Source organism: Neolamprologus brichardi, chromosome 7 (genome assembly GCF_056152115.1).
Source record: "Neolamprologus brichardi isolate AB-2024 chromosome 7, ASM5615211v1, whole genome shotgun sequence".
Classification (NCBI taxonomy): Eukaryota; Metazoa; Chordata; class Actinopteri; order Cichliformes; family Cichlidae; genus Neolamprologus; species Neolamprologus brichardi.
In genome coordinates, this window is record NC_142110.1 from 51,305,269 (window position 1) to 51,324,031 (window position 18,763).

General features: G+C 41.3%; 1 protein-coding gene across 1 annotated transcript in view; it reads left to right on the forward strand.

Moving 5' to 3' along the window:
• The window catches only part of col27a1a (collagen, type XXVII, alpha 1a), a 64,697-nt gene that overhangs the window by 11,898 nt on the left and 34,036 nt on the right, over positions 1-18,763 (forward strand). Inside the window, exons 4-9 of the mRNA XM_087843803.1 lie at positions 1,836-1,889; positions 8,088-8,141; positions 9,515-9,568; positions 9,711-9,764; positions 16,484-16,528; positions 18,609-18,662. Coding sequence (XP_087699929.1) covers positions 1,836-1,889; positions 8,088-8,141; positions 9,515-9,568; positions 9,711-9,764; positions 16,484-16,528; positions 18,609-18,662 — 315 coding nt within the window. The remainder of the gene's footprint in view (positions 1-1,835; positions 1,890-8,087; positions 8,142-9,514; positions 9,569-9,710; positions 9,765-16,483; positions 16,529-18,608; positions 18,663-18,763) is intronic.

An 18,763-nucleotide genomic window follows, 5' to 3' on the forward strand; every position in this document is an offset into this window, starting at 1 on the left:
TAAATGTAGGGTAGGTTGTGGTGGAGTTCTGGCCCTGAAGTACAATAAAGCAATAGAAATGCTCTGGGCTTTATCTTAAAAGTGCATAAAAATGTGCATTTTGCCTGACTTCAATGACTGGGTAACATATTATGAGACTGGAAGACCTATTTATTTTAAATGTGGATGCCTGCACATACACGTGCCTCCTTCTCTGTCTCTGTGTAGTACCATCAGAGATCCCAAGTGAACCCAGTTATGGTTTCCTCTCAGTATGGATCTTGAATTTTTTTTTTTTACGCATGCCATTAGTGTACTGTGCCAACTCTTTTCCCAAGAGCACAACATTTTATGTGCACACTTTTCTTGCACACCTTAAGAGCCTTTAACAGTTACAGCAGAAGTGTGATTTGGACTTCCTGTTGCACAGAAACAGAACTCCAGCTGCCAGGAGAAACATCCAGCTCAGGCACATATACATGCTGCAGTTGCTCTTCTGAAGCACCTTTGGCGCCGCACTCCTACCATGAAAAATGGTTTCCTTTGACATCTGCTCCACTGCATTTTTTTGAGATTGAATTTGAATCTGAATTGACTGTATGGAAACATACTTCTGTGCTCAGTTAAAGTGCACTTTATATATAAGCTTTTAGAAAGGAAACCTTAAAAATGCATTTTTCAAACTCGCCAAGCACGATTTTCATCGCTGTAAACTTAGAAACAGAGTTTTTCGTGTATCAAAGGACAACTCTGTGCACAGCAATGCAAGATTCATATATGCAGACGAGCACAGCCAGCATAACTGAAAGCATCCTTTGCTGAATTTGAAATGCAGAAGCCTGAACAAATTGTCTTAGAGAAAAGAAATGAGGTAAGATTGACAGGTGCAAAAAGGAAAGGACAGTGAAGTAAATAAACAAACCAGGCTAAGAAAGGAAAGCCGAGGCAGGGGGTGTAAGTGTGAAGACGGACAGTGGTGTATGTTGACGTTGACAGGTCTTCAGGCCACCATGGGGCACACCACCTGCAACATTAAGGGTGGTCTCTACTTAGGAGGTCATTGCGGAGGAGGAGATGGTTCCAGCACAGTTATAAATAAATAAATAAATAAATCAGAGAATAGACAGACACACTTTATGCAGGTAGTGACTATTATTAGAATAACCCTGAGGATCAGACATGATGTCTGTGTGTGTAAAGAATGAGTTGTGGTTTTCTTTATTTAAATTGTTTTTGAATTAGTCTCTAGTTTCTTAAATTCTTTTTGAGAGCTAAAATGAGTCAATATCAAAAAGCGAGATGCTGCTTCTTTTTTACTACTCGACTATTTGTGGATTTTTTTGAGGACAAAATATGTAAAACGTGTTATATAAACACTTTACTACTAGATGCTTTAACAACCAGAAGCCCACATTGTGGCCTGTTTTGCCAAAATGATCAAAAATACTGTTTTCCCTCATTTCTGCTTTTTCTCCCTCTTTTTCAATTAAAAGAAAACAAATGAGCACGGGCCTGATATAGACACACAGGGGCATTGAGCGGTGCAGGAAATGACCTGTTATTTCTAGTGTTTCTACGATTTCCTGCCACAAGGGCTCAAATCCTCTCGATGGCTAAGGGTGAACTCTCAACACCTTGAGATGGAATTACTTCAGAGGGAAAAGGTGTCGCTTTGTGTGTGTTTTTTTTTCACTCTGTGGATGAATGGCAGCCTCTGTGATGTAGATGAATCCACCGAGAAAATGCATTGGAAGAGAGTCTGGTTCTGTCAGTGTATGCTAAATGAATATACTTAGTCATTGTGCTGTATAAATGGTGTATCAGACTGCAACACTAACCAAATAATCTTTCTGTAGGGGCTGCCTGGACCTCCAGGGAAGCCAGGCGTGCTAGGCAAGAGGGGTCCTCGGGTAAGTGTCTTTGATCACCCCCTGACACCTCCAACCAGATCAAACACATTTTCATAAAAAATTATTCTGTCTGTTGTTGAGGGGTTTTTTTGTTTGTTGTTTTTTAAAATAAATGTAAATAAGTGTCTGTTTTATCCTACCTGTTGACCTAAACCTCAAAGGCAAAACAGCCACAATAACCAAACAAGACAGTCATGAAAATAAAAGCCTTCCAAGTCCCTCCTATCAACCCGGTGCTCACACATATACTCACACGCAAAGTCTTCCTATGCAGACAGATTGACCATATTCAGCATGGGGATGCGAGTGCTGACCTCCCACCCCTGAGCATAAACAGGAAAGCTTCTATAAAGACGGTCTTTGAAAAGGCTGCCTGTGCCACAGGATGCCTAATAAAAGCACTGTAAACAGACAGAGAACACATGGCTTCACTGGATTTTCTACTTCCGACTGAACTGTTGCAGCAGACTGCACCAACACTCCATAGGAATCCGATTCTGGGCTAATGAAAGACTTCTTTTTTCCAAGGAAGTTAAATAAATCTAGTCTTCTTACAGGAGCTCTCTTCCTCTGTTTCTCACGTTTTGTCCCATAAAATGTAAAGGTTCAGCCTGACATTTGTTTGTAACCATGACGGCAGCACGTTTGCATTGCATTGTTCATAGATGGCTTTTGCCCAAACTGAAATATCAATAACCCTTTAATGGATTGTAATAAAATGTGTTCCTCTTATCCAGCAGTACCCATAGAGGGAAAAAAACAGTAGCAGTTTTAACACATACTGTGTTGATTTACATAAAATGTACCATAAAAAAATCAGAATTCAGAGGAATTCTGACAATTTTGGTGTCAATTTTTTTCTCCTTTTGTTTTTGTCTGAAAAATTACATCACCCCCACCAATCAACAACTTGTTATATTCTATCAGCACATTGCATTATCCCCTAATGTCAATTACCTCATTGATATTAGCGCTTAGCACAGCTGTGCCTGTGGTATTCCTTTTGTTCTTGATGTTAAACGGTTAATTACAAGGAAGGTACTGCAAACCTGCATTAAAAAAAAAGTCTGACATTTTATGCACTACACAGTAATTTCAGATATCCTTTATATTTTTATTTGTTGTTGTTTAAGTATAATATGTACTACGTGCTTGTTCCTCCATGTCTGCAAGACCGTTAAGCTAAAGTCTCTGCGATCCCCAGCGCCACTACATATGTATGAAAAGCTCTTTGTCTGGCTCTAATTAAAGCTATTTAAGCCCAATCAGCACCTCCCGTTCTGTCTGTAGTACCAGTTTCACCACATTGGTCCCTCTTGTGGGATTTCTTATGATCCAAATCAAACTTACTGGGAATGAATCCTAAATAGGGTTTAAAAATCTAAGCAGAGAGCTGCGTGAAGGCAATCAAGCCAAGCATGAGTCTGAGTGGAAATATTTTTTGCGCAAGAAAGCTGAAACTTTCCTCCAAATGTATTTTGGAAATTTACAAGGAGAGCTGTTAAAGCTTTTCCTAAGGAACACTTTCTCTATTTTGGACTCGTAAGCAATGAATGCGTAAGATAAATACAAATAAACAGAAGGATAACTTTGATAACTTCAGTAGTTTAAGCAGGAAAAATGTGCTGCAGCATAATCCTTAATCTCTGGTTGGATCCCAGGCTGGGCATGACTTCTCAACTTTAACTTGCCCTTGATAAAGCTTTAGCATATGGCAGTGACCCCTTACCATCATCATAGCTTAGAAGTGGCTTTTGTCAAGCTCAATAAACTATCTCAGCAACAGCATCTCGCTTATGTCAAGATAGATGTTGAACTGCTGGTGGCATTCTCAGTGGAAGTGGTTGGTTTGCAAAGGGCAAGCAAGGAAAAGAAGTCATTTTCAGTAAGGATGTATTTATAAAGGCCATCAGTTTTGATTCCACTTTAACAGGGGTCAGTTGCAAACGCGCTGCCAGTGTGATTTATTTTACCCCACACACTTGGGCCCATAAGCGCTCACATGGGATTGTATGCGTGCTACAACACTAATCCCTCCGTGCAGCACAGACATACCGTATGTGGGTGAGTTTACAAACTGCCTATATAAAGAGTGAGACAGATTATGGAGGTTTCCTGTAAACAAAAGCATTTATCAAATTTAACTGCTTCTGCCATGTGTGTGTGCAAACATAGAAAGCCACACACACACATGCCAACATGCACTCCGCGCAAAGACATGCTATGCAAACTCTCCCCTCTTAGCCAGATGTATGTGTGGTTTCAATTTAGTAAGGGAAATTTACTTGTTGAATACTTACAAATTTGAATATATGGTGCAGATTGGTTAGTCTGCAGGGTCACAGGTAGGTTCTTTTGTTTGAAACACTAGTTTCTGATAAAAGAGCTCTACCAGGTTTGACCTTCTGTAGCCTGGGATTACTGGAAGTCTGCATGATGACACACAGAGCACCATTGAGCCCAAGAAGAACCAACCATGAACCTTGACCTCTCATCCCACACATGAGAGTGCGAGATGCCATTTCTATGGCAACAGATGTGAGTACAGAGACCGTTGCTCAGTACCCATGAATAGTCGGACCGAACTTTTTCGAGTGTGTTTGAGGGTATATAATGACGACGATGGTAGGAGGGTGTGAGTGGAAATGTGGATGCATCGTCAGCGCACAGGCCTATATCTATCTGAAGCCTGTGTGTGTGCGTGTGTGTGTGTGTGTTTGTGTGTGTGTGGGTTCATCTGGAAACTGCTGGGTCAAAAGGGTCTTTGTGTGGGTGAAAATATCTCTGTCACCCATCTTTCCTCCTGCATTCCCTCCGAACCACTCCTCTGTCGCTAACCAAATTTCCCCTACCCTGCTTCACCTGTATGCATTCAGATCCCAGATCAGCATATGGAATAGGAACCTGGAAAACTTTAAAGAACTTTCAAATGAAAACATGTGCTCCTCTATTGGGCTCTTTCGATAACACCACGCAACAGATCAGCTTTTCAAGGGTCTTTATAATCCCTAGAGTAAACTGTGTGAACGGGTCTTTCCTCTGGAACAACTTTGTAATGAGCTCCGGGACTATAAAAATCACAGACCAATCCCCTTTTGGGCACTTTGTTTTGGCATAAAAACTACATCTAGGTTTCCATCTTAATTTCCAAACTTGTCATTCACATTATTAATTATTACTATTATTGTTTTAAATACCTAAATAATACTTTAGACTTTTACTCGTTATTTCCTTTTTCATATGCTAAAAATGTTGGCACAGAAGCAGTTCATTCATCCCCATCTGCTTCTGTTATTATAGCATTTGAGTGTAATTCATGTGGCATTAAGCTGCAAATTCCACTCTTTTTATCCAGCAGTGGCGAGGTCTGTTTTCAAACTTTTGACAAACAGTGAAATATCTTTAGGGGCAAAGGTTCGAGTGTCTGTTAATGCTTGGTGGAATCTTTAATTATGAGGACATCCAGCAGTTTCACATGCTCTCTTGATCTAATGTTAGTTAATCAGACACTGCCCCGTCTGCTCTCATTTGGCACGGCATCATACAGAATCTCTTTTATCTTTAATATGGTGGCTGTACATACATTTAAAGTCTCTTTTACGAGCTAGTGTTGAAAGTCAGAGTATGTTTACAGCACAGCCCATCAAAAGGCCTCACCTAAAATATTCTGCGTGTGAACGTGACTTTGGGAGTGATGTCACGTATCCAATTTTAAGTGCGTATGGTGCATGTGTTGGCTTCAAGTTGCACATATGTTGTTGGGCATTTTGGTATATTTAAGCATAGGTATTTATATACAATATGGTAGCATATGATGAAACATTAGAAGCTACCATTTGTTTAGATTTTCACCATTTTGTCTCCAAAGTACTAGAATAAATTACACAGAGCTAGCAGTACTATTACCGCAGGAACCACAGCAACGCCCTGTATTGCTGTTCAGAGGTTGGTGGCTTTTTATTTGATAGCCCTTAGCTTGTGTGTGCCCCACCCTGGTCTTCTCTAATTAGACACCTGTTGCGAGAGAGAAGGAGCAAGACGCGGAGGCGAGAGCACTGCAACAAATGTTAGTGCCAGCCCATGCCTACTAGAGCACTGACCAACCTGTGGTAAGCCACAGGGTTAATTTTGAATCATGTAATTCAAACTTGTCTTGTTTGTGTAAGTTTATTTAGGGCACAACAGGGACCCTTAATGCTGTCTGGACAGACCAGCTCTCGAGGAATGCCAGCTGTATACAAAACCGAAAATGAAAGGGGAAGCATGTGGGAGGACAAGAGGCGAGGTCTTTAAAACTTGAGAATGCTTGGAATGAAAGTATTTCAAAATGGTACTTTTTCTTATTTTCTGTCAGATGCTTACTGCTACAATTGCACGTGCTCATCTGAAACATGGCCAAAAATTCAAATAATGAGTTCAGCGTATGTACAAATAATGCATGTAAGCCAAAAGCTCAGGCTTCAGACTGCTCTAAGTAGTCAGTTTAGGGGTTTTTTTGTTGTTGTTTTTTTTACTCATGGCTCTCTGTATGATTACCAAGGTCACCCCAAGCATAAGAGAAGCCCCATTTGTTTAATTCTTTTGTTTGTGAGGGGCAACCAATCAGAAGAACGTTGGCTTAAAGGCAGTGGAAGGGTTGTAAAACAGCTTGTTTCAGATGAAGGACAGATGCACAAAGACCCAGTAAGACCCGAGGACTCTTTTGACCTGTGAATCATGCAAAGTAAATGGACTGGTTCTTCTATGGCACTTTTCTACTTGAGCTTTGAAAGCGCTTTATACAGCATGCCTCATTCACCCACATTCATACAAACATTTTTTTATGCCTAAGTGCTTTCTATCTAACATTCACACTCTGATGGATGCATCAAAGAGTAACTTCAGTATCTTACCCAAGAATACTTTGGTAAGTAGATTGGAGCATCCAGGGATTGAACCTTAGTAGATGACCTGCTCTACCTCCTGAGCTACAGCAAACAAATCAATGCAAAGTTAAATTGAATAAAATCTTTGCTGGAAATTCCTGAGTGTTACTTAATAAGAACCTCGTGTCACCAAGATGCTGTGTTCACCCATCACAAACTCTTGATCACTTTCATCAAATTGTCCCTTAATAGAAAGATCCGTTCCATCAAAGGCCTGCTGTATGCTGTCATGTCATGTCTGATTTAAATAGCTAAATGACCTCCTCAGCATGTCCTGAAGTTCTCCAGAGGCCTGGTAATGAACTAATCATTGGTTCAGGTGTGTTGACCTAGGGTGAGATCTAAAACCTGCAGGACACCGAGCCTCGAGGCCTGGAGTTTGACACCCCTGCCTTACATAATAACTTCCTGATTTGTTTTTAGCCACCTCAGTAAAACCCGTTGACCCAGCTTTTAAAGCAGTTTTTGCTCTTTTTCCACATTTTGACTGACCCAGAACAGAGCTAGGTCATGGACCCCAAAATGGCACACCATTTGGAGGGCAGGAGTGAGCATTATACAGTAAATTGTAACTCAGAAGAAGAGAGGGGAAGACAAACAGCTATCTAAGTGACGGGGACATAGCAGCCTCACATGCTTTTTTCTGCAGGCTGTTTTTCAAACCCAAGAAAAACTGGTGTGTTTTCACTCTCTGGCTTCCAACATCTTCTTTTAAACCTCCCTGTGGGGGTTACTGGACAGAGTGAGATGGTTTTACATTACAAATGTGCCGCCGCTGTAGATCTTGCTTTGTTTGAGCTCATTTTCTCACCAACAGTCAGTGCAGACAGAAATGCACACCAGTGATCGAATTCAAAATGTTATGAAATGAGATGATCTGTATTACTCATTAAGATCCTTGGAAAATGTGTGTTTGTTTGTGCGGGTGTGTGTGTGTGTGTTGGGGGAGGGCTTGTGGAGTCTGTGGCAAGTGGGGGCAGGAAAACCACATCCATATGGTAAAGCAGCTCCTGAGAGCCCCATTTTTTCCATAAGCATCTACCCCCAACACCAACGCCAAATACCTCATCAGCACACTCACACATACACACACAGTTGATTTATAGGAAAACAGGTTGAGGCTGAGCTTCTCCAGACAGTCTTTACCCCCCACCATCATCCCTGGTCTCATTCACAGAAGCAAAGCCACAGTCTGCATCAGCTCTTTTTTTATGCAAATGCGTGATCTTGATCACCTTTTGATTGTGTTTTACTCTTTCTCATTTCAACACAGGGCCCCCCTGGTCCACATGGAAACCCTGGGAGACCCGGTCCACCTGGACTCAAGGTACACATCTAGTCTACCCTCTGGTCCTGTGTGATCCAGCCATGTTGATTTTCTCATATGAAGTGGTTACACGATTGGGTTTTTGCCTATACTGCTATTTTACTATGATGTAATGTGAATGATAATCCCATGAGAACATGTTCGATTTACATTTTTCTGTATCAGCTGGAAACCCCTACAAAGCAAAACAGTAATGGAGTTTGATGGCAGAAAAATAAAGGAAACTTCAGTTCACAGCAGGGCTGCAAGTACCTGGCAGCTGGAGTGCAGAAGCTGTTTCACTTTAGCATGTGTGCTGAAGAGATCAATGTTAGGATTCCCATTTATACTTGAATTGTTCTGCAGACTTTTGCAAGCGACTGAGGTTTTTATGTTGAAAGGTCTTGAGGTCTTTAAGGAGAAAATATATAAATATATGTATATATAATATTTTCTGCATTCCTGATGTAATTGATTTATGCCTTTGCAAATACCCTTAACCTCTGACATTGTGTGCTTACATAATAGAGTGAGGGCCTGCACCTAAAAGTGCATTATAAAAAAAAATGGAAACTTTTCCAAACCTTCTAGCTATTATCATACCCTTTTATTTATTGATTGCACTCAGATTTGTTGCTTTCCAGCTGAGAGGTAGATCAGAAGGGCGATTTCTCTGCAGTGTAAGAAAGGCTGCTGGTTAGCACGCTTAATAACAACACTGGAAACATAAGCAAACTGTTTAAAGCACCTCTAAGTCTCATGAGTTACAGATAAGGTCAGGCATACACGCACACAATGGAATGATCAGCAGCAAAGGTTTAATGAGAACTTTGGTATATTGTGAGACAGACTGGTGTGGGCCAAGCTTCTTCTTCCTGGCAAGTGTGTTGAAAGAAAGATTATGGAGTGTTTGATGTCTCGGGGTGCACCACAATCTTCGTTCTTTCATCATTAATAAACGAGACAGAGTTGTAAATGGCAGGGGTCCGAAGGGGAAAGAGAGGGAGTCAGCACTCAGTGTAATTTCCGATCCGTGGCTTTGATGTGCTGAAACCCCATTATTGTTACCTGCTGACAATGAAGCTTGGTGTGTGTGTGTGCGTGTGTGTGTGTGTGTGTGTGTGTGTGTGTGTGTGTGTGTGTGTGTGTGTGTGTGTGTGTACGTGCGTGCGTGCATGCATGTGTGTGTGTGGAGGCCACTAAGTAAAGCATGTGTTACTAAATTTGTCACACTACAAAGACTTTACTTTTTATCTTTAAGTATGTGATGTATAGAGGGACCCCTTTATGTCCTTTAAGTCTTCCACAAAAAGAAAATATGTTCATATTTTATTCATATAATAAATATGTTTGACTTCACCGTGTGAGTTTGGTGATTTGTTTGTTTCTCCCAGGGGAACAAAGGTGACCCTGGAATCTCACCTGGACCAGCACCCAAAGGAGAGAAGGTATAATATCCTTCCTATACTTATTTTCCCCATTAATTTGTAATGATGTCCTGTTTGGCTCTAAGCGCATTTCTGATTGCTGTGTGTGTGACCTCACTTTCCTCCACACTTGGCCTTTAAACATTCCCACTTTGTATTCCAGGGAGACTCGGGGATCATTGGCCCAGTTGGAATGATTGGCCAGCCAGGTCGAAAGGTAAGACTTGAACTGCTAATGTCCTTCCAGAGCTTCTCAAAACCCTTTCATCAAGTTTATTCTCAGTAAACTGAAGTGAATTGTTCTTAAATGCCTATTTACCAACTGAAAAGCGAGCAAAGCGTTTGCATCTGCAAACTATGAGCAGCGAGGCCTGAGGCAATGCATGAGTCACAATGTGTATTCGTAATGTGTCTGTGTGTGGTGTTGTTTGTGTTTAACCTGCTCATCTTTGTAAAAGTATCTCTACTCATCTTCTTCTTCCCAATTCTCTCCATTTTTGTTTTTCCTTTTTGTGCTCGCCAGTTTGTTTAGTGGATCCTGCAGATATCTGGCAGGAAGGCTGCCACAGGAGATATAGGGGTCAGACTTTTTTTCAAAGGGGAAAAGAGAATGGGAATCATGCACTCAGTCATCAAATTGCTAGTGTCTTAAATCTTACTTAAGGCACGGCTTGAATGACTCATAAGTCCAAGGAAGTAAAATGTAGGGAAGACCTTCTGGTAGACAGAAGTGTAACAAGCACAGACTGAGATTAAGACCAAGTTGAATGTCTGGGTTGCGTATGCGTCTCTGTGGGCATGAATGCATCCCTGTGTGCTTATCTTTGTGAGCGCGTGTGTTACTACTTGTTAATACTTGTTCCCTGAGGGCGCTTCAGCAGTTGAAGTTTAAGTGAACGAATTTTGGTTCAGTACATGTGGAAAAGATACAAACAATCAGCCAAATGCAATGTGTCAAAATTAAATGTGGTTTCTTGGTTAGTGGTTAGAGAAAGGATGCAACACATTCCCATTCCCTAGCATCATATTTTAACTCTAGGGGAACCACCTTTAACATCATTTTCCAATATACAGGGTTACGTTTTACCATTGCCAATGTGAGAAGAACAGAAAATTTAGGGTCCGAATTTAAAAGTAGGTTGGGTGGTGAATGACTGGGGCTCCTTTACGTTCACTCTCTATTTTTGACTTGCAGTTACATTCAAACAACTAAACTCAGTGGTTAGATTCAGGGGGAAAGTTAGGGTTGTCGTGTTGAACACACACTAAGAGCCCTATTTTTCCCATCTGCGTCAGGTTTCCTTCGATACCGTGGTTACGCATCCTTGGTTAACATGGTTACCCATTCTGTAACGATGACTACGTCAGTGGACTGCTTTTTCCCCTTAATCAGCATTTTAAACTCCACTCCACTGAAAAGTTGCAAAACGATGTAAAAATTGTCCAGGTTATTACAGTGTAATATGCTAGGTACCTGATCAAGTGTCGCTTTGTAATGACTTAGGAGAGAGAGCAGGTTGAGGAACAAGAATTTGGCTGTAAAGACTTTAACTTGTAAACAATGTAAACTTAGTTATGAAGTCATATAACACAGTGAATAAACTACGAAAGCTAGAATAAAGGAGTGGAGCCTGACCCACAGTTTCATATAGTAGTGCCAAGTAAACTCCAGCTGATGGCAGTTAATTAAATTGAATACCTCTGAAATATGACAGATATAAACAAAGACCGCATGTGAGCCAGAAAAATGTTGGGAACCACTTCAGTTTAATCTTTGTGCTCACTTCCAGTCAGCATCAAAATAGTTCCTTTCACCCATTTTCCAAGTAAACTGTTGCAAACATATGTCTGATAAATGAAAAGAAGATCCTATTAAAAGCTTCCAATCACATCATGCATCAAATGCAGCTGAGCCGTGCACATGTCTTAAACTAATTAGGTCAGTAATTGAATAGTGCAGGTTGACTGTATGCCTTTCAGACTAGGTGTAAAGCACTTCTGGCTGTATTTACTTTCTTCCCAGAGCCACAGTGCTCTGTAACACAGTGTCAGACTTCAGCTGGATGGCTACCTCGGGCTCCACATATGGCTTTTGTTAGGTGTCTGCTTTTCTGCGTGTGTTGTGTGTGTGTGTCTTAGTCCATTTGTATGTCCCTGCCTCTCTCTTTCACACACACTCAGCCAGAATGGAAACAAAAAAAAAATGTAAGGCTGGTGGAAAACATTCACAGATTCCTTTAAAACTAGCAATTTGAAGATTTATCAAGAAGTTAGTGCCTTTTAACTTGGCCAAGGGTGACTACACAGATTAGGTCAGATTATTTAAGACAGTGATTTGTTTGTTAGCATAAATGTAAGATCACTTTAAAGTATGCACTGTATACTTACTTTTTTACCCACGACAGCACTTTCCGCTTATCTGCATGCAGTCCAGAGGTGGAGCAAACTGCTTTAATAAAAAACAAGGGCACATTATAGCTCAAATTATCAGAATGACATCATAGACTCTTGACTAGGGAGGCGTAACCATAGCAACTTCATCCACACACACACACACACATACACATACACAGAGACTGACATCACCAAAGCATGCCTCAGGTATTGGTCAGTGAACCACAGACAACTTGACTATAAAGGAAACTTGTTAAAGTAAGCACAAGGAGGCAACTTCCTTTCCGTACACAAACACAAAGAAGCTGATTAACCCGCTTCCTGCAGTAAACAAAGCACAATAACTTGTTGTAGTTATCGGCTAGCCACTGTAGCAGCAGTTTCCTTAAATGAATCTCCATCCTTAATGCAACGCTGTGACAGGCGTGTGAGTCAGTCTCCAAAGGGTACTCCTCAAACAGGCCTTGTTCTGTTCATTTTCAAGGTGGAAAGTCCCAGACGCATTTCGCCCTGATGTAGATCTCTCCATTTCCACAGAAGCCAGATGAATACAAAGAGAATGCAATATTTGAAAACAAATAACAACATTTATGGGCATTGCATTTCCCTCGTAGGCCACCCTGAAACACCTTCGTATTGCTCTTGTGTTTCTAGCTGTTTAACTTTCTCTGTCATCGTTTGCTTGTTTTTCTGTGGTTTAGGAAAACAGGACAACAGCAACTTTTCCTCTCTTCTCCTCTGTGTTTTTGCCCTCCACTTTCTCTGTCTCACACACAAACACGCACGAATATCCAGCCTCTAATTCATCCTTAGCCGTGATGTTTCGACCGGGAATTCTGGAATTTGGCTTCTGGGTTTTTGGGGGTTTTTTTCCGTGGAAACTTTAATGGAGGAAACAGTGGTACTTTAAATGTGTGATACTAGAGTGTGATTTTACACTGTCAGACAAGCCAAATATGTTCCGCTCTGTACAACATTTGTTCTACCAGGCAGGCTCTGAATGGTTTTTCAGTATGGTGAGGCAGGGTCAGGGACAGGGGACATACACAGGGCCAAACCTCAACTACAAATCCACAGTACAAGCCACGCGTCTCACCTTACTGCCTGCATGCCCTGTGTCTCATCCCAGGACTAGATGATCCGTCTCTCCTCACTTTCTGCCTGTCTCTTAAAGTGTCCATACTTTTTTCACCTGAAAGTCGAGACAGTCGAGTAGAGTAATATCTATTTGCTGGACCTTCATGCCAAATGAAGCTATTTAAAACTATGTTTCTTATTGACATTGTTTGCATTGACAGCCTATAGGGATGTAAGGAACGATATATGAAGATTCTAAATTCACATTACTTTGTTAGGACTTTGTTATGTACATTACAGTAACTGGTTAAAACCATTTAACACAACAGTTTGAATATATGCACAATGAAATAGCAAAAACCTGCACTTTCCACTTCTTTTCAACATCTTAAAGTTTTCTGTTAATGACTGTAGGACAATAAAGGATTTATGTCCTGTGGGTGATGTAGGTGTCATCACTGCTAAGTGCAGGTTCAAACCATGTATCTTGAACATAGCTGTAATGGGTATGTTAATCAGCACGGTCATCGTTGCTTTTAGCAACTGAATCGTCTGAAAATGTTCATAATTTGCCAGAGATTGTGCAAACTTTTAAAGACTACGAGAGCCTGAAAAATAGAAATATGTAACCAGTCAATATGGATTACTTTCCAGACAGCTGGAAAGTAATCCATAAACACTCTTGTCGACTCAGTGGTTATGCAACATTGTGGGAAAATGTCTTGAGACAGTTTGTGGTGTTTATAAAAAGTCTCTGTACTTGTGCTTTTTACATACGTGTTATCCAAATATGTGATTGTTTTACAGCAAGCAAAGTTTGGATACTCTGATGTTTTTCAGTTTTGAAGTCCAAAAGGAGAAGTAGCCTATAATTAAAAGGTAGAATCAAATACTGTATTTCATTCCCAGTTCCAGACAGTGTATTAATCATCCTCGTTTCCTTTATTTGTGCATGGCAGTTTGTTGTATGACATTAATCTGTCTGAAGTCCCGTTCCAAACCAAACTCTCTCCATTAAGCTCCTGCTCACTGTTCAAACTAACAAATGCTCCACATGCTCATCATCATCATAATTATGAGAGAATTCAAATCAACCATCATTTTCTTTGCATGTTTTACAACAAATCACTGCTCTGTCCTCTGGTAGCAGTAACAGTGATACTGCATGCAAGGAAACATTGTGCTGAAATTGCTGTGCAGACAGGGATGAGATGAGGAATCTTTTTCCACTGGCTAAATTTCAGCCAAATTGTCCAGTTCCTTCGCACAGTTGTTTGTTTTTTGTCTGTCCCTGCGTGGAGCGTTTATGTTCTCCTGTACATTCAATGTATACATGGAGCCAGACGATTACGCCGAGCAATCATGTGGCTCCATTCTGTAGGGTTTGAAGAGATGAAAGCAGAGATTAATAGGGAGAGTGGTATATTTCTGCTACCAGGGTGCTGCACAGTTCAGTCAGATACACATTGTTTGTGGAGTACAGTTGTTAAGCACACATGAGGTTGGCACTCATTTGAACACCCACAATGTGGGTACAGCAAGTCAAAGGAATGACATGTCATCAGCAGACACAATGTGTCTTTTATTTTCTTTCTGCCAAAATGCGCTTAGCGTTCCCCCAGGGCACTCCTAGGCTTAGCTGGGTAGGAGGGATTGTGCTTATAGAGTGCTACCGGGAGGCTACTGTAAATGAAAAGCATTCTGATGGGTTTATCTGATTGAACACACATGCTTGTTAAACAAGTGGCATTGTAAACACAGGCAGCCTGGCGGGAATGGCCACTCTCATTAGCAAGCTCATAATGAGCGAGATAAGGATCTAAGATGGTCTAGCTGAGGTTGAGAGGCTATGGTTAATACACAGGAACCACGGCATCTGTGCATGTGTGTGTTTGTGGTTAGTGGACCTCACAGTACACCATGGGAACATATGCCACTACACATGTTTGTACTACAAGTAAGCCATGTAATAAGATGGGGGGTATAATGTGCATAAGGTGCATGTATCTTCGTGTGTGATTGTGCATGTGCCCATCTGTGCGAATGTGCACACATTTGTGAACCTGTATATGTGTTTCCAAGCTTGAGAGAGGGTTTAGGTCACCGCTTCTTCAGAGAATATATGTTAGCGAAGAAGTGCATAGAAAACAGAAATTAATTTTAAGTAGTAATTAAAAGCCAGTGGTTGTGTCTCAGTATAAACAGACCATATATTTGGACACATGTAAGTAATCATCAGAAAAACACAAATGTTTACCAGCTGGCCACCGTCATAATATTGCACTTTATAATTGGTAAGTTTTCAGACATGTGCAGCATGTGTCTCTGAGTCCATCTGCTCTCTTCTGTGTACCGGTTAGTGATAATACTTTTGCAAAATAAGAAAACCCACAAAAATTCAAGCTTGTGTCACTGTGTCTGTCAGCACCTGCTAACATCTCTACTTGTTTATTTGTGTTACTCGTGTATTTTCCTCTCAGCCAAAGGCATCTCCTCCTAGTGGCCTTTTGATGATGTGCACCAGATGATGTGAGGTGAACGTTTTCCAACACAACACAGGGCTTATATGTGTGTTAGACACAGATGAAAGCAGACTTTTAAAAAAAACATAGATCTGCAATGACAATTACAAAAGGTTTACTAGAAAACAGCACTTTGCTGACACAGTGTTTAAAATGCTGGGAACGGCAGTTTAAAGTGCTGCTGCGTAGTAGACCGACGAGAGCGATCGTGTAACGTAATGAGAAGAGGGATGCTGCGTCCTCTTCTCCTGCTGCAGTCAGTTGACAGAGCAGTGGATAGTTTACAGGAACTCTGGAAGCCTTGGCTTGGAACGCTGAAGCTGTGGTTTAGGAAAACGGGACAACAGGAGTCTTTCCTTTCTTCGGCCGTCTGTTTTTACTTTGTTTTTTTCCCCCTCTTTCCTTTTTTTTTGAAATCTCTCTCTCTCTCTTGCTCCCTCACTCTATCAAACTGTGGTCTGGGAAGGCATGTCTTCCTACCTTTGATTTAGTTTTTTTTCTTTTTCCTCCAGTCTTTGTCGGGGGTCTGTGGTGCTGGAGTCAGCAAAAACTGCAGGAAAGCACTATGTCAGGCTGTCTTCTGTGTTGCAGTCTGGCCTGCTGCAGGGGGAGGGCCTTGCTATCTGACTTAAACAGGAAGGCATTTATATCCTCAACATGCCATGATCTTGGCAATAGTCTTCCGAAGACCCTGCGAACACAGCCAGTGGAAAGTCTGATCCATTAACAGAAGGGCAGATTGATACCTCACCGCATATGGCACCAAATTTGTCTGTTGGTGCTGTTCGCGTTACCACTTCACTCCACCTGTCATTCCCACACATGCTCCTGTGTTTGTCAGGCTTTTTCCTCAACTGTGAATCATTTCAGACTTTCCCACCTCTTTCTTTTTTTCTGTTATTATTTTATACTCACTTATCATGTGATATTTTGGTTTCTTTAGGGACTGAAAGGTTTCCCTGGCCAACCCGGACTCCCTGGAGAGCCTGTAAGTATTTTCACAGGTGTTCTCTTTTACTTCTGCAACAGCCACCCTCACAGAAAAACCCATGTTCATTTCTATATCTTGTATATTCTCATTATATATTTTGCTTCTTTAACCTTGAATCTCCCCAGATGAACTCTTTTCTTTTAGGCACTTCTCTCTACCTCATGCACATCACATTATCTGCCATGCCATGCCTTCATTAGTGTCCACGTATGTCTTCATTCACGTCCACCTCACTCAAGTCTAAACCCTTGCTCTCGCTTCATTCTTCAAAATCAAAACTCAGTCGTCATTCACTCCAGGTGTTCAGCCTTTCACTCTGTGTGTATGTGTGCGCGCACCGAGGATGCCAGCTGGGCAGCCAGATTAGATTAGCCTGTTATGAAGCACTGGTGAGGACAGACATCTGGCCAAAGCACTGTGTTAAAGCGATGCACTCCATGATATCAGAACGTGATGCCAAAGAGAGGAAAAAATAGAGAGAAAAGAAACAGGGACAAGCCAAGTAGGCCAACAGTGACACACTCAGTGGCTGCTACTCCACAGTCCTGGAGAAAGTTTTCCTTTGTGTGTGTCTCTTCTGCTCCAGGCTTGTCGTTCAATCGTCACACTGTCTTACAGCATGTCACACTATGACATGCTATGCTATTTTCTAGCAGGCCTTTATTCTTTGTCATATTTCCCAGGTCATTTATCTGTTTGACTTTCCTTAATCTGTGGGAAACCATTCAATGAAGTCTTTTATTCACTGCTAAGTGACGGAAGACATGACTCTGGCTGTTTAGTCCACCCCAACACTATTTTTAAGCATGGAGCATCCAGCCTTGCGTCCAAAGTTATTTTCAATTGGGCAAGGTCATACTACTGTTTGCATTAAAGAAAGATCTTAGTCATGAAAAGAGAAGTGGAAATTTCTCCTCACTGTCACAGCCGTGCTCAGGATGACGTCATCAGTTTGGGGAGTTCCTGCTCTAGTCATTGTAGAGAAGGTACTTTTTACTAATATGTCCTCCCACTCGATTCATCCTCAATTCATCCTGTTTCCCACATAGCTGGTTCCTTTTGATGATCATCACAGTGTAAATCACCATAGTGCCAGCGACCAAGTTAGCAACATACACAGCTATTTGCTGTTGTGTGCAGTAACACAGTGGCTTGATGACACTTTGTTACTGTAATGCACCACAGGCTGTATTCAGAGCCTAAACCTACAGCTGGTCAGTTAAAGGCCCAAATGTCACAAAGCCAAATTCATGGCGTGTTTTAACTGGCAGCGTCATACACCGCATTTATCCGAGAGAGGGAATGGCAAGGAAAGTAAGACACAAACGCTTGTCCTCTGCAAATTTTGAACACAACTTGCTTCTGTGCACATGTCTTATGCCTTCTGACAGTGACATATACAGTACATGCATGCAAACCAAACTGCTAATTAGGGTCTATGGTCTGGAACACATCTGAAAAGTGAGGAGTGAAAGAAAAAAAAGAAGCTTTTCATGGTAATCAGTGGGAACAATTCAGTGGGGTGGAATGTCACCAAGTTCATTTACACAAGTACTCTACTTAAGCACCAATTTGAGGTACATATACTTTTCTAGAGTGTGTATTTCCTTGCCATTTTGACATAATAATAAAATATGATCTTTTAAATCAAAACAATTTTTAAATAATGCAGCCGAAGGTTTCTTCCTGTTAAAAGGGAGTTTTTCCTTCCTACTGCCACCAACTGTTTGCTCATGGGGGGCAGCTGATTGTTAGCGTTTTCTCTGTACTACTTTAGGGTCTTTACCGTAGAACATAAAACAGCTTTAAGTGATTTCTGTTGTGAATTGACGCTATATGTATAAATAAATAAATTCAATTTAATTAATAAAAAAACATATTGGAGACATATAGTTATTATACTTATCAATCACTGCATTTCATCTCATCTGCTTTGTCTACCTCACTGAAACCGTTCACTACTATGAATGGCCTGCTTGTGTGTGTTTGTGTTGCTGCAATTTTGATTGCCCACCCTACCACTCTCTCCCTCTCCTCCACCTTCTCATTTGTCTCTCTCTTTCTCTCTTCCCCGCAGGGTGAGCAAGGTCCAGTCGGGAGCCCAGGTGCCAAAGGTTATCCTGGCAGGCAGGTGCAGTAAATCCTCTCCTGTGACTGGTACAGTTGTAGTCAGGGCCGTAGTAAGGGCAGAGGGCCAAGAGGAATTAGGTTATGCTAAGCAGATGGCCTGGA